The following is a 16,909-nucleotide window of genomic DNA, read 5'->3' on the forward strand; positions in this document are numbered from 1 at the left end:
TGTGTTTTATGTTTTATTTCAAGTAGCAAAAACTGGACAACTGTTTACATATTTTTTTACAAACACAGAAAACACCCAATTATACAAAACTGTAAAATGAAAATAAAAGTGCTGTTTAACCGCTTAATGTAACCTCAAACGGGTAATGCTGGGGAAAGTCATGAAGAACTTTCAGGCCTTCGTTGTACAGCTCCAGATCTGCAAAGTAAGAGAAAATCTTTTATATCCCAGTGTATGTAATAACACTGACAATAAAACTGTATCATAATCATTATAACAAATCATACCAAAAGAGACTTTGTCCTCACGATACTGAGAATGTGAAACAGCCATGATTGTTCCTTTGTTGGACACCATTCCAATAACCTCTACAATCCCACTCAGCTCTTCATCCAGCTAAACAGGCCAGGGAAAAAAGAAAACCTTTTAATAAATACCAACATCACACACAGAGGTGCATCATCTACTGAACTGATCACTCACAGGTTCATTAAGCTCCACTGATGCAGTCTTTCCTTCTCCATCTGAAAGAGTAAGGGCCTTTCCTGAAGGATGGACCTGTTAATACACAACCATATTGTCATACTCATCACACACTAGACATAAATCACACAATACGTTTTTACTTTGCAATGTACAAACTTCGTCTTACAGTTATATATATGATACTGAAAACTACTCAAATACACTAAACCGTATCTTAACACTCATATCATGCATCATTCACCCTTGTTTTTCATTATATATGCTACAGTTAGGTGGCTCATTACGAAGTAAATAAATGATCAAATGTTAATTATTCTGGGTCATGTGTAGAAGTGTATAATCGGTCAATACCTTTTCCAAGCGTCCAACGAAGCAGACTGGTCGACTGATATATTGAGACAACATCGACGCATTGATTCTGGGCTTCGGGGACTCATAAACGCCTGTCATTGCGGATGTTTAGGACAAACCACACAAGAAATAAAACCCGAAACGACTTCAGTCGACTCAAATACCAGAACCGCGGGAAAACTTACATCAAGTGACGTATTTTTTCGGATGACCGGTTTCCGGTGCGTCAGAGCGTTTTTGCTCGAAACAAACTGCCTGCTAACTATAGTTCCTAGCTGTTCACTTCCGCTAATCGGTTCTTTCGATAAGTTAATTTACATTGCCAGTCAAAATATCTCAACGAACATTACAATAATCACGTATACCAAAATACAGTATAACGGTTTATTGAACAAATATACAACAATATAGGAAAAGAGAACTATGGAATATGGAAGCCCGTTTCCGCCACTAAAAAAAATAAATAATAATAATTGCGACTTTTTATCTCAGAATTCTGACTTTTTAATTCGCAATTGCGTGTTTATATCTCACAATTGCGAGTTATAAAGTCAGAATTCTGAGATATAAAGTCGCAATTGCGAGTTATAAAGTCGGAATTCTGAGATATAAAGTCGCAATTGCGTGATATAAAGTCAGAATTCTGAGATCGCAATTAATCTTTTTTTTTTTTTTTTTTTTTTTTTTAGTGGCGGAAACGGGCTTCCATAGAGAACAAAGTTGAGAAAGACAAAATAAAAAAAGAAATAGTAGTCATAACTTAATAGCTTCGCAGATTCACAGAATAACATTTTGCTTTACTATTTTTCAAACCAAGAAGTAACTCACTTGGCTAGTTTCATTTTTAAAATAACAAAAAAAGTTGTGGTTTCATTTGGTCTATTTTTTTTATAGTTTTTTTTTCCCCATAATTAGAAAGAGATTCGTAATAAAAGCAACATTTTATTGTATTCTTTGTCTATCAAATGAACTTTTTTCCACACTTTTTTTTTCTATTTACAGAGAATGCTTTCCAAGTCAATCCCAAACGTTTTGCTATAACTGAAAAAAGGAAACACTGTTCTCCACAAAAATCACATTTTTTATGAAATTCGTCCGTTCATTGCGTACTTCTCTGCATTATTAAAATCACTTATCAGCTAATTCATTAAATAGGACATTTCCGAAAGAGGTTGTATTGGGGAACAGCTGTTCAACCGATTTATTGAAAAAAGAAAAGAAAAAAGAAAAAACACACATAATAATGGTTAATTAATGAGAGCATAGTTATTAAAATTTCAGAGACATGTTAGTAATATACGGATGTTTTACTACGTGGGCTTGAACTACTAACTTTCTTTTTTAAAAAGATTTTTTTGGAAACACATTGTAGTTCTCTTCCTTTGGTTTTCACACGGACCGAAAAAGCAGATGAACACGACGTGTGAAGGACTCGTAAACAAAACTTCAGTCGAGTAGCTCGCTTTTACCATAACAAAACAGAAATATTATCCACATATGATTTTAAGTAAGACAATATTTCACTCAAATCTCAAACGATTGTTCTTTTTGTTTACTGTATTTCAGCAGAAATGTTCTATAGTAACGCTTGCTAACTTGCTTGTCTCTTGAGCTGTCAAGGAAAAACAAAGCAACAGCATAACGCTAGTTTTCATCGACTTCAAGTTGTAACTTTATATAGATCATATTGTTTTTGAATCCATTATGAAAAAGAAATTGCATTTGTAACACTCGATTGATGTCGAAATCTGCTTCATACCAGCATATCACGTGTGTTATTGAGGAATGACTCTGACTTTTAACACAGACACACAAGGATGTTGAAGTTTTTTGGATTCAAGAATGACGCAGCCAAAAAATCAAATGATAGAGAAACTGATGGATTTGTCATCATTGGTAAGTTATTTCATTTAAAAAAAAATCTTTATCATTGCCTATATTTTCTTTTCTTAGTTGACTAAGAATGTAAAAGCACTTAAAGGTGCAGTAAGCGATTTCTGAGAAACGCTGCTGAAAATTGAAATCAACACCCAGACAAACAAACGTGAATATTTGTTAGGTGTGTGTGTGTGTGTGTGTGTGTGTGTGTGTGTGTGTGTGTGTGTGTGTGTGTGTGTGTGTGTGTGTGTGTGCTGAACAAAAGATAGAGGAAACGTCTGTCTGTCTGTGTCTGTTTTTCTGTCTGTCAGAAATATTGTTAAGTAGAATCGTAAACTATATCCAAAAATTGTTTGGTTAATGGTGATCTACCACAAGAGGGCAGTATAATTCAATCCTCATATTCAGTGTGAAGGCTGTAGTTCATCAATGGGAAAAGTTGATACAGATTCTAGCCTCATTGACGCCTTTTACTTTCCCTAATTATGAATTAGTAATGAGGACATGGATTTGGTGTTTTCTGTACTTCTGAGTGGATACAAATGGCCAAGGGTTAGTGTTGGTCAAATTTGTCTACACATTTGTAACCTTGAGAGTTTATACAGTCATATCACATACCTTGTCCTCTTGTTGCTCCATGTTATCTTATATTTGCACATTTGACAGACAGAAACCATATCATCTGTATTATAACTATAGAGGGAATGTAGGTCAAAGGGAAAGAGCGATCCCATGCTTCATAAAAAGCAGGATATGTTTACTGAGGGCTTGAGCCAGATTTGAATAGCTCACACCATGTCCTCATGTAGTTTGAGGAAATATTGGAAACCAGGGAATGGAAAATTACTGCTGAATATTTGAGGAAAGATGGATGTTTGGCAAACTATGCTCTAATGGTTCTCCAATTTTAGGCTAACCATGCTGTGAGAACGTTTTGGAAATGAACAGAGAATTTCACTAAAGGAGACTGATGATTTTAATTTGACGTAGACATTTATATGAAGCCTATCACTTAATTCTTATGGCATTAATGTTAACTAGTATTAAACTATATTATTTTTTGCACTATTGGCAAGGCTTTAGAAAGGCTACATAATCTACAACAATATATAAGAAAGTAAATAGGCTCAGTTTTTATTTCATATTGACTTTAAAAGACTGTGTGTTTTTTTTTTCTGGGACATATAAATTAAACGTATTTTTTAATGCAAAGTCTCAGTGTTATAAACGGATTATAAATCTGTTAAACATTATTGTTCTATTGATTTCTGAGTCATAATCTTCTAAGTACTTTCTCAGCATTTTAGGTTCATTTTGAAACAAAGTGCATTACTCAATGACTGTTTGGATTTTTTGAAATCTCTTTAATTCACTCTTCATCATGGGTTTAAGGATTGTGCTTGGCAACTGGAATACAAACGGTACGTGATGTAACATAGTGTAATTAAACTGGGTCACATGAAGCAAGCTGCACTCTGGACCAGGCTTAGTACTTTAGGGTAGAACTGTAGATGAACTCAACCCAAGCTTGATCCCTGGACTACAATGAAGTGTTCTTGCTCAACTGGAATTAGACCAAATGTGTTCATCAGGCTGACGGGACAGACACATAACAGTTACCCTCAAACAGCGGCAGAACACAGTTGTCGGTCTGGTTTGGGTCGCTAAATAAGGTTCAGTTCATACATGGTTTGGCTATGAACGAGAATAACAACCTCATTCTAAAACCAAATTGACTGCCTGAAAGTTCCGATAATTTTTCCTGTATGAATGGAATCGCAGTTAACAATTAGTCTATCGTGTCATTGTCATGTAGCACTGCACATATGACAAAACTCCAAAGTGTGAGTGGTTCGGTTCACCTCCAGCACACTTGACCAGGCGTTTGTGGCTGCGGTAATTGTGCTGACACCACATATGGATGACAATATAGGCTTACTTTACATTGCATTATTTATCTGTGCCACAGATCCACTTCTCCTGGGTAAAGAAATTCCTTGCTTTTGACATTGAAGTGCAATTGAGACCATATATGACTTGTAAAATGGCGAATAGTAGGAGCTTAGTGAAGGGTTTATGTTGCATGTCAAGTCACCTTTATTTATATACAATATAGATTGTTTCAAAGCAGCTTTACAGTGATAAACAGGAAAATAATGATCAGTGATGCAAACAGAATTAGGCCCACATTTTCGTTTTAAAATGCCTAACTTTTGCTATAGTTACGCCTGTCGTTTACACTACTCCAGTGTTTTCGTCCCTCAAAAACGCTGCAGACCCTGTTTTAGTTTGAAAACGATGGGGTTGCGTTTCAGTTTAAACGGACCTAAACTGAGACTTTTGAAAAGGATGTCGTGGCTGCCCTCATTACACTACTGGAACACGACAATAACACGTCAGAGCTGTGTTTCCCAAAAGCATTGTAAGCCTAAACTGATCATAGAGACGCTGGCTATACGATCAATTTAGGCTTACAGTGCTTTTAGGAAATGCAGGCCTAAGCCTTCTCTCTCTAAATGGCTCTGTATCATACCAGCCTCGTCAGCCATGAAAACAATAACATGGAGATGGAACGGCATGCTTTCCTGGCATTGTGGTCCTTTTTAGCAGCCATTGTGCAGTTAAACTGCATTTTTTTTAATACTGCTGCTGCCTACATGCAAGAGGCAACTGTTTACACTTGTACACTAGGGCTGGGTATCGATTCAGATGTCCCAATTCGATTCAATTTCAATTCTCCAGGTCTCAATTCGATTCGATTTTCAGATTCAATGAATTCAGTCAATTTTCACTGGCCCCACCACAAAAAATTATAATAAATGAATTAAATAGTTATTGTTTTTGTTGTTTTTGACCCTTGTATACCTATATTGTAATAAATAAGGTTATGACACCCAATATTTTAGATACAAGTGTGTGACGAGCAGGGCTGGCGAGAGCCGTGAGGGAACGGCGTGAGGCCGGTGACGCGAGACATAATGAGCTCCACCTGCGAGGTGCACCGGCCTCGAGTCTCTCACGGAGGAGCTCCGGAAGCATAAAAGGAGGAGTGACGACAGTGAAGGATGAGAGAGGACTTAAAGAGGATGTTTTATTATATGTTTGTGTGGCCGGCAGACGTCCGCAAGGGTCTGCCAGCATTACTTTCGTTTTGTTCTTTGTTTATTTTATTAAAGATTATTGTTTCAATGTTCGCCGGTTACCGCCTCCTTCTTCCCGTACATACGAACTGTGTTACAAAGTGAAATTTAACAATTCTTGATGATTCTTGACAACCTCTGAAATTACCAGGCTAATATAAATTTCCAAAGATTATTAAAGACCAGTAAACAGTCATTAATAAAAAAGAACAATTAATTAAACTAAAAGCAATAGCACAAATAAATAAATACAATATAACAGAAATATGCTTTTAAGTTTTTTCAGGATGGTCTAACATGGTTTTCAGGTACAGAAATTGAATAATCAAATGTAAAATAACACTGCATTTAATCTTCACTGTACAAAATAAATAAAGTTTAGACTATGTTTACCTAGATACTCGCAAAGGCGGGGATTTTGAGATAAATTTAACGTCATTCAAGATATTATGTTCAATGTTTGCAGAAATAAATACGGAAAAAAATCAATATCATATCGATCACATTTTAAAAAACGATTAATCAAAAAAATCGATTTTTTTTTTTTGCCCAGCCCTATTGTACGTGCATGCCTATTATGCATGAACGATCATGTGACATGCGTTTTCGGTCGTGTAGTGTAGACCGAGATCGTTTCTGAAATGCCAGTATAAACGAGGATCGTTTTCATTTTAAAACGAAAATGCACTAGTGTAAACAGGGCCTTAAATTCTGCTGTAAAGCTGCTCTTAAAAAAGGCAGTAGTGTCATTATTCAGTCAGTTCAGTGTTGATTCATCTTAGATCAGTAGAGCGTCCATGCTTTTTATTTGCAACTTTAGTAAAAGATTTTTACTAAAAGGCAGTAAGGACAAAACGACTATAATGATAAACATCTTGGCGTCCACACTAAGAGACGATCACATTCTGTTTATTCTAAGCACCTGAGAACATGACACCCAGAACACACGCTTTAAAGTCAAATGGATTTCATCTACTGTCAATGTTTTTATTGGTCACCAGCTTGAAAAAATCGATCTGAAAGTGATTCCAACAATATCGCTCCTCTGTTGTTATCAGTATAGTTGTGGTGTGGGTGCTATTTTTAAAACTTTATGATTGGAGTTATCGCTCTTGGTGTAAACGGGCCTTAATATTGATTCAGTGATGTAAGGGATTGACTGTAATACAGCTACAGTTATCCAGCCAATAGCACTGAGTAGTTTTCTATTTTTCTTAAAGGGTTAGTTCACCCAAAAATAAAAATACTGTAAGTAATTACTCAGCCTCATGTCGTCCCAAACCCGTAAGACTTTCATTCATCTTTGGAACACAAATTAACATATTTTTGATGAAATCTGTGAGCTTTCTGTCCCTCCATAGACAGCTACACAACTGACACTTTGACGCTTACAAAGTTCATAATGAGATCATAATATTAATCCATATGAATTCAGCGATTTAGTCAAATTTTCTGAAGAGACAATCTTTTTTTTTATGATGAACAGATTGAATTTAAGCTTTTATTCACATATAAACATTCATCAACTCACACATCAGTTGTAAATGGAAGTTCAATCATGATTGTTTGACATGCGAACCAATGAGGTTCATTCTCGTGTGTTACGCAGCATGTTCTTCTGCAAGAGGTTTGTTCTCACGCATCAACATCAAGCAGGTTCAGTTGAGCTTATTTTTAAGTTTGCTGATTAATGTTTATATGAATAAAGGCTAAATTAAATCTCTTCATCATATAAAGCGATCGAGTCTCTTAAAAAAATTGATGAACTTTGGTAAAACTAGTTTCATTTGTTACCTGAGAACACAGCAGAATGTTCAGAACACCCTGAACAGCAATCAAACGAAAGTTCAATAACCCAAACTTTATTTTCAGTTCTGATTTTTGGCTAAAAAATTCAAATGGAAGTGAAATTAAACTTTAATTTTGGTTTTGGGAAAAACAATATATTTCGGTGCAATACTTCCTGTTGGTATAGGGAAGGTCTTATTAGAAATTCACACTGACAGTGTTTTGCTTAGATAATACATTGCCATTTGGAGAAGGCAATTTGAGATGACATGAGGAACAGAGACCTTTGCCAAGCAACAAATTAAAGCAGAGTATTTGAACCCACCTGATGATGCGGTTGGAAACTGCAGCCCAAGAGCAACAGCTACTCGCAACTAACACAAAGACCTGTTGACCTCCGGCGATTATATCCTTGTCAGTGTGAACGCCCCTTTAGATTCAAGTCATACAAGCTTTTTCCCAGAACATAAACAATGGACACTATCTCAAAGGGAATTATTTGTGGAGGTGTTGTGAAGGTGTTGATAATAACAGGGAGGAGTCGTGGTGTGTGTGAAGGCCCCAGAGGTGAGCAGACTATCACCAAGACATTCAGCTGTGTGATTCTCAGGAGCAACAGGAAGAGGCTGGGTTTCATTTTCAAGAAGGAATTACACCATCTGCAATTCCAGACAGGAAAGAGATGTAATGATGGTGTAGGGAAAAGAACGGATCCTGCATAGAGAATGTCTTTTTATGTTACGCAGCGTTCTGTCTAGTTATGATTCTAAGGTGTTGCAGGTTTCTGTCAAGTAACGCCGTTGATTGTGGCTGTAAGTACCTAGAGGGAATGCTTCGTAATATGATAATGTAATCTACCTTTTTTGATGTAGTTAATCCACATTATTTTGTTGGCTGTGGAGGAAAAGTAATTATTCTTTTGGAAAATCAAGGCGTTGCCGTAAAGGGTCCATGATTGGCGCTGGGAATTGCTATGTGCTAAATAATAAGCCTTTCTTCTCCGATTGATTTTAAAACTATTCATTGTTTTTATTATTTGCATTTCAGGTGAAACTGTTGAGGACCAGCGACAGAAGATTCAGTCCATGAATATTGAGCAGCCTGCAACAAATGTAATAGTACAACCATCTAAGGTCAGTTTTGTTTCACTGAGGAGAGTGATCCATAATTACAAATACTTAAAGGTGCCCTAGAACTTTTTTTAAAAAGATGTAATATAAGTCTAAGGTGTCCCCTGAATGTGTCTTTGAAGTTTCAGCTCAAAATACCCCATAGATTTTTTTTTTAATTTATTTTTTTAACTGCCTATTTTGGGGCATCATTATAAATGAGCCGATTCGGGGCTACTAACGAAACATTTAGAAAGACTTAAAAATATCATGTTATAATAGATCATGTCAGTTATTATTGCTCCATCTGCAATTTTTCGCTATTGTCCTTGCTTGCTTACCTAGTCTGATGATTCAGATAAATTCAATTTTTGAATCAAGGGCACCTTTAATGATTGATTGTAGGACAACAAACTTCAAACAAAATTTAAGTCATCATTCACTTTTCAATCTTTCCATCGAGTGAGCTGTAAAAGTGTTAGTTCACCCAAAAATTATATTTCTGTCATTTATTATTACTCAGCCTCATGGTGTTCCAAATCCGTAAGACCTTCGTTCATCTTCGCAACCCAAATCAAGATATTTTTGATGAAATCCAAGAGGTATTTTATCCCCCATAGTAATTACCACATTAAATGTCCAGAAAAGGTAGTAAAGACATTGTTAAAATAGTCAACGTGACTACAGTGGTTCAACCTTAATGTTATGAAGCCACGAGAATACTTTTTGTGTGCAAAAACAAAACAAAAATATGCTGATTGTATAGACAGTGCAGCGCTTCCGTGTTTTACATCAGAACACCGGCTCATTGGTTGATGCTGTTTATGTGAGCACCACGACGCATGCGCGTGATACTGATGCAGGAGCCGGCCAATACTGAGTCGCCTACTGCATCTACAGTGTAAATAGCATGGGAGACTGACAGGGTAGAGAAGGAATTCTTGAATAAAGTTGTTATTTTTGTTTTGTTTTTGCGCACAAAATGTATTCTCGTCGACAATTTTAACGATGTCTTTACAATCTTTTCTGGACTTTGAATGTGGTAATTACTTTGCTTTCTATGGGGGATAAAAAACCTCTTGGATTTCATCAAAAATATCTTAATTTGTGTTTCAAAGATGAACGAAGGTCTAACGGGTGTGGAACGACATGAGGGTGAGTAATTAATGACAGAAATTTCACTTTTGGTGAACTAACCCTTTATTGTGAGAATGTAACTGTTTTACAAGGTGGCGATTTTGTATGAATTTGTACAGTGTGATTTGTATGGAAACGTATGATTTTTTTTTTTTTTTTTTTAGAAGAAAAAAATAAGCATGAATGTCCACCCCTGAACCTCAGCAGGGCGTAAGCAGGTCATACAAACTAATACAGATGAATTTGAATTACCCACCAATTTGCCAAAATTTTCCATTGATACAGTCACAGAGCTTCACTGGTTAACAGTTCACTGGAGGGCAAGATTATTAGTGAATAACAACTTAAATTTTGGTCCATTCCTCACATCACATAGCAGAAGACTGTAAATGTAGTGTATATCATAAGTCAATCCTATAGACAACTTTCAAAGTGCAGTCAGATTTACCATTATTCAGCCAATTTTCATGGGGTGAATTTCATTAGGAATCCATGCAATCTGGAATTTTGCGTAATGTCAAAAGATTTCCCCAGAAAGATTTCACAACAGGTTCAAGTTAGTCATGTAAATTCACCATGGTGAACAACAGAAAACTGCTTAGTTTGCATCTTCTGTGTGAGCTTTGGTTTACACATCATACACTATTGACATTGGACTTTTTTTGCTGGCAAAATTTCACTAATGTGACCGCACCTTTATGGTTCTTTTTGCCATTTTTGGGTTTAACAGGTGGTCAATATAAATGTGTAATTTATTTAGAAAAGAGCTGCATAAAAACTCAGTGCTTGTTGAGGAAATTTTTTTTAAGGAATCAAACTTACAATTTTGACCTGGCGGATGATAAAACATCTAAACATTCTTTGCTTAGAGCAGTAGACGCACAGTATGCTACATTTTCAGTCTGATTCTGAACAGAGTAATTAAATCTTAAGGATCACTCATAGAGTCGTTTGTGTTAGCGGGCCGGCATGATTTCCATATGCTGTGTGCTGGGCACGCAACAGCACTGAAGAGAGAAAGAGCCCCTTGAGTTGCGCTGGCCGAGCGGGTGTGTGACAGGTGCCAGGTGGCAGGACTGAACAGCGCCAACATGTGCTGCTGCCATTCAGCAATCTGTTCCACAGCACCGCCTGGAGACATATGGCTAATGAAAGACGCTCAGTCTCACTCTTTCTCTTTGAATATGAGAGGCTTTCGCAAAATCCCAAAGCCTAGTGTCAGTTAATGGAGTTGACTTGTGGACAGGACAAGTGGGTTTTACAATCAGGTGGACAAAATAATGGAAAAAACCACATGAAAAACCTCAGCTGTCAAAGAGGCATGACAGTATGTAGTTTGATATGTGAGTTACCAAAGAAACACTTGTGTGAGTTCCAAAGAGGTCACATAGTTTCTGGATTACAGGTGCATTGATCACAAAAACAGCACAATGCTTTGAAGCAAGGGTGTCCAATTCTGCTCCTGGAAGGCCACTCACCTGCAAAGTTTAGCTCCAACCCCAATTAAACACACCTGAATTAGCTAATCAAGGTTTGACAAGGGATACTAGAAACTTCCAGGCAGGTGTGTTGAAGTCTGTTGGAGCTAAACTCTGCAGGGCGTTGGCTTTCCAGGACTGAGCTTGGACTGAGCTTTAAAGGGGACCTATAATGCCCCTTTTACAAAATGTAATATAAGTCTCCGGTGTCGCCAGAATGTGTCTGTGAAGTTTCAGCTCAAAATACCCCACAAATCATTTATTATAGCTCGTCAAATTTGGCCCTATTTGAGTGTGAGCAAAAACATACTATTTTTGTGTGTGTCCCTTTAAATGCAAATGAACTGCTGTTCCCGGACCCCTTTCCAGAAGAGGGTGTAGCTTTAACAGCTCGCTCTTTGGTTGCTCAACAACAAAAATGGAGAATCTCACGCAGCCAAAATGACAATTGTAAGCTCAAACGGCTACACACTAAGTTTAAAAAGTGAAATCACAGACCCCTTTAAAGGTTTAATTCACCCAAAAATGAAAGTTCTGTCATTATTTATTCACTCTCACATTGTTCCAAATCTGCAGGACTTTCATTCAACTTCGGTACACGAATGAAGATATTTTAAATGTAATTTGAGAGAACTGAGGTTTGTTCTCGTGCGTCAAGCAAGAGTTGTGCTTCCGTTTACCATATTTGAGTGCTCTATGTAAGTTTGCTGATCAATGTTTATATGTGAATAAAAGCCTAAATTAAATTGGCTCATTATATAAAGTGATCATGTCTCTTAAGAAGATTTGGATTAAACCACTGGATTAATATGGATTACATATACAAGCTCTTTATGAACATTTTGAACCACCTGAGTGAATAGACTCTAGATTCTTGCAGATTTTATTAAAAATATCTTAATATTTGTTCCGAAGATTAACAAAAGTTTTATGGGTTTGGAACGACATGAGAGTGAGTAAATAATGACAGGTGAACTATCCCTTTAATGTTCACATTCACACAAGTCACAATGAATTCAAAATAAAAAATTCTTATTTACTTATGGAATGGTGCAGTGTTTATTATAAATGATTTATCCGTGCACAACTGCACATCATTATTATTTTTTTTTTTAATTTATGTTCCTGATGATCTTAAAGTAATGTCCTCTCCCTCTTGTAACAACATCTTTTCTCTGATGACGTGTGCACCGGGACAATAATCAAATAAAAAATGAGATCACAGCAATTAGCAATAATCCAATCAGTTCCCAATGGACAAAATCCAAAAGGTCCCGCACTACATTTTTTTCCCTTGTTTGAGAAGCTGTTTCACTTAGATATATACAAATGAGTACACCCCCTCTGAAAAAATAACATTTTAAATAATATCTCAATGAACACAAAACAATTTCCAAAATGTTGACAAGACTAAGTTTAATATAACTTAATATAATATAATATAATTGAATATAATATAACTAACTTCTGTAAGAACTTGCATGCCGATTTTCTTCAACCCTTCTCATCAGAAGACGCTCCTGTTGAGGTGTTGACTTCCGTGTACTACCTGTACGTCTCTGTGAGATGATTGCAGTTCCATCTTTTTTAAAGCTTGGCTGAACTTCTTGTAGCCTTCACCTTTCTGGTGTAAAGAATTATTTTCTTTCTCAGGTCTTGTGACATTTCTCTTCCATAGAAGAGAAATGTCACAAGACATAGTGGTGCCATTGCTGACAGCATGAAATGCGAAGGTTTTTTTTTTTTTAAAGTCCACCTGTAGTAAATTATTTAACCCATAATGATCACCAAAATGACATATTTAAAAAAAAAAAAAAATTCAAGTGAAAAAAATTCTTCACGCTTTAAAATAGCTTGAATGTAGCTCTACACCCTTGCCTTATTTAATATACACAGAGCAATGAATATGCAAATTAGCCCCGCCTCTACTCGCTCACGCCAGCTCGGAGAATCTACTGTTGCTGTAGTGTCGAGCAGTTTGTTGTTTGTGTTGTGGATATTTAAGAAAAAAAGCTTGCTTCGCTTTGTATATTCAGTTTAACAGATATTTTCTGACGCTTAAATTGTGTTTTAAATTCTGAATTGGTAAAACGCATTTGCAAAACGGTCTGAATCCACTTGCATTGGTTTGAACTGCTCTCTCACTGAATCACCTGAAGCGATTTCTCAGTAAAACAGACAGTATCGAGAGAACAAGCAGCCATTTTCCTGGATGGATGTTTGACAATTTTGTTGCTTTTTGGAGTTTTCCAAAAATCCTGCAGGCGCCCGTGCCTTCTCTATATGCTACATGAAATAAATGCACTTTCTTGAATGAGCACGGATTTCCAGCGTATTTACTTGAACTTATCAGGTAGGCTAATATCTATGGTTTGATCCATTCCAGAGGCAGCCAAAATCTGAATTTATAATGGACTGAATAGCTCTCTCAGAACTTGATGTGCGATTCCACACTGACTGAATATGCACATGAATCACGGTCACACGCACACGCTCAGAGCAATATTGTTTTAGCTATGTTTTATAGTATTCAAATATTTCGTAGGACAAAAACATGAACTTTATTGGCTTTACTTCAAGTCAGCTGTCACTTTGGCCCCTATGCGCTCACACACTTGGCACAGCCGTAGCGATTGTCATGAATTAATATGAATTAATATAATTAGCCTTTTGCTTGACTACGTTATCAAATAGCTAATAATGTGTTGCTAATGTTACACACACCATTCTTGTTCTTCATCTCAGAGTCAGGCAGCTGCCTTCTAACAATCTGTATCCTTACAAAGGCTTTGAACAACTCAGAACGTCAGTGGACAAAGGCATATAGTTCAACAGAAAATATACCGGGATAACATGGCTTCTCTCGAGACTTTCCTTCTTCAGAGCAGTCATAGTTAATGATATGCTAAAGCCTGCCGGCATGTTGTTGTGATGGGTTACAAGGTAGTCTTTGACGTCACAAACAGCCACAATTTCAAACCGCGGGTTTTAGACTGTCTTTGGTTTACTGCAGTTTCAGACATAAAATTCTCAGCGGTGGTGCCGACTTATGAATTTGCACATGGTTTGTCTTAAAGCATATTAAAAACACCACATAGACATATAAACAATATTAAAAACTTGATTTTCACCACAGGGGGTCTTTAATACCCTTTTATAGTCAACTGTCTGCTGGACACCTGTGTAATGAATAATTAGACTCACCTGTGGTTGAATTTTTGTTAAATTAGACATTTGTAGTCTAAAATTTAGCTTTTCTCCAGAGAATTTCAGTGGGGTGTACTAATTTTTGCATCACCCTAATTTGAGTAAAACTGAAAATTTTGTTCTCCAAGTTATATTATTAACCTTTGTAACAATGTTTGATGTAAGGAAGGAAGAGGACAGGGTCGGCTTGACTACTGACTGCTTTATTCAGCTTCAAAAACAACAACAAAAAGGTGTGCAAACAGGCACGGTGTGATCAAACGACATAAACAATAATCTCCGTCTTCATCCGGGAGTACAGCAGTCAGTAGTCCTTCTCTTTCTCGCACACTCCTGCTTCTCCTGGTATTAAATACTCTCTCCACGCCAATTACTGAAACAAGAGACAGGTGTTCATTATTTGCGCTTAATCCACTCACGCACCGCGGCTCTCCTGCCTCTCTCTCCCGCTGCAGACTCCGCTGAACCACGCCCCTCCTACCACAACCTTACTTTCATGTTATAAGTTAAACAGATGTTATATAAAACTTAGTCTTGTCAACATTTTGGAAATTGTTTTTGTGTTCATTGAGATATTGTTTAAAATGTTACTTTTCAAAGGGGGTGTACTCATTTACCTTGAGCACTATGCCACAATAAGTAGTAAAGACGATTGCTTTTCGTGCTTGATGCTGAATTTTAGGGGAACCCTGGAAAAACAGTGAAACAAAAATTGACACTACATGCAAAACATGGACAAACAAAAAACAATAACAGGTACAGAATGACACATCATAGCTTAGCTGTTAAATGCCACAAAAGCACATCTTTAGAAATTACCAGAGAGTTGAATTAGCAGTGCTGTGATTCAGTCGAACCACAAACCAGGTCTTATAAGCTACACAAAGCTGCCATTCAGAAACCTCATTCAGATGCTTAAAGGAAAAGCTGAGAATTCCAATCAGTTACTTACCTTGTGTCTATCAAAACTGGTATGATTTATTTTGTTCCCCTTAAAAGACAAAAGCAGTTATTTATACAGAATGTCCAAGCTACTCTTTTCCATACAATGAGTATGAATGGAGACCAATATTACCATACAGAAGTTTCAATTTTGAGTGAATCAAATTTTAGTCTGTTTCTCACACAGAGCTATCATGTGGTTTCAGGAGACAGCTTTCATTGTGCCCTATTTAGTTCAGTTAGTTGTTCACGGTTTTTGCTTCTCCCTCTATGTATTGTACCAGTTTCATGTTGCAGTAAAGAACTGACATTAATAGATCATCATTCACTGTTTGTCATGTGTTTGGCACTCATATAAGACAAACAGGAAAGGTAAGAGTATGAAACCACCCCCACAACTATGACAACCAGATTCTGTTTACCTGCAGCAGAAGCACCGGCTTAAAGGAGTAGTCCACTTTCAAATAAAATTTTTTGAACATCTTGGATGACATGGGGGTGAGTAAATTATCAGGAGAATTTTTTTTGAAAGTGGACTAATCCTTTAAGTGTCTATGAATGGAAAGCTTTGCACATTTAATCACTGACAACATATTTTTGTGCATTTAGTTTCACATTTGACATTAATAAATAATGCACAGGATAAGAATGACAGTGTCTCTTACTGGCGTATTTGAGTTGATTATGTTAAAATACCCCACTACACCTAAACTATTATAAATTTTAGAATCTGCTCTGTCAGAAGTCTCTTGTGCTCACCAAAGCATTTATTCGATCAAAAATACAGTAAAAAACAGTAATATTGTGAAATATCATAACAGTTTAAAAGAACTGTTTTCTATTTAAATATGTATTAAAATGTAATTTATTCCTGTGATGGCAAAGCTGAATTTTCAGCATCATTACTCCAGCCTTCAGTGTCACATGATCCTTCAGAAAACATTCTAATATGCTGATTTGCTGATCAAGAAACATTTCTTATTATTATCAATGTTGAAAACAGTTTTGCTGCTTAAAGGTGCCCTAGAACCCCTTTTTCACAAGATGTAATCTAAGTCTAAGGTGTTCCCTGAATGTGTCTGTGAAGTTTCAGCTCAAAATACCCCATAGATTTTTTATTATTCAATTTTTTAACTGCCTATTTTGGGGCATAATTAGAAATGCGCAGATTCAGTGTGTGTCCCTTTTAAATGCTCGCGCTCCCCGCCCCCAAGCTCGCAACTCTATAATACATTGCAAGTTCACACAGCTAAAATAACCCTCAAAATGGATCTTTACAAAGTGTTCGTCATGCAGCATATCAGATCGTGTAAGTATAGTATTTATTTGGATGTTTAAATTTGATTCTGAATGCGTTTCTTTGTAGCCTATGTGTGGCTAATGGGCCTAAAGC

General features: G+C 36.6%; 2 protein-coding genes across 2 annotated transcripts in view; one reads left to right on the top strand and one right to left on the bottom strand.

The window, feature by feature from the left end:
• On the bottom strand, positions 1 to 1,052 carry rpa3 (replication protein A3). The gene is made up of 4 exons (XM_067361450.1): positions 838 to 1,052; positions 484 to 558; positions 288 to 396; positions 1 to 198 (listed from the first exon to the last, which is right to left on the bottom strand). Exons 1-4 carry the CDS (start codon positions 934 to 936, stop codon positions 116 to 118), a joined length of 366 nt encoding a protein of 121 aa, XP_067217551.1. The 5' UTR covers positions 937 to 1,052; the 3' UTR covers positions 1 to 115.
• Positions 1,053 to 2,229: 1,177 nt separating this feature from the next.
• Positions 2,230 to 16,909, top strand: part of glcci1a (glucocorticoid induced 1a) — a 61,894-nt gene continuing 47,214 nt past the window's right edge. Inside the window, exons 1-4 of the mRNA XM_067410935.1 lie at positions 2,230 to 2,344; positions 2,645 to 2,733; positions 8,691 to 8,776; positions 9,871 to 9,907. Of these exons, the coding sequence (XP_067267036.1) occupies positions 2,655 to 2,733; positions 8,691 to 8,776; positions 9,871 to 9,907 (202 nt within the window). The 5' untranslated portion in view covers positions 2,230 to 2,344; positions 2,645 to 2,654. The remainder of the gene's footprint in view (positions 2,345 to 2,644; positions 2,734 to 8,690; positions 8,777 to 9,870; positions 9,908 to 16,909) is intronic.

The sequence above is a fragment of the Chanodichthys erythropterus genome, chromosome 15, assembly GCF_024489055.1.
Source record: "Chanodichthys erythropterus isolate Z2021 chromosome 15, ASM2448905v1, whole genome shotgun sequence".
NCBI lineage: Eukaryota > Metazoa > Chordata > Actinopteri > Cypriniformes > Xenocyprididae > Chanodichthys > Chanodichthys erythropterus.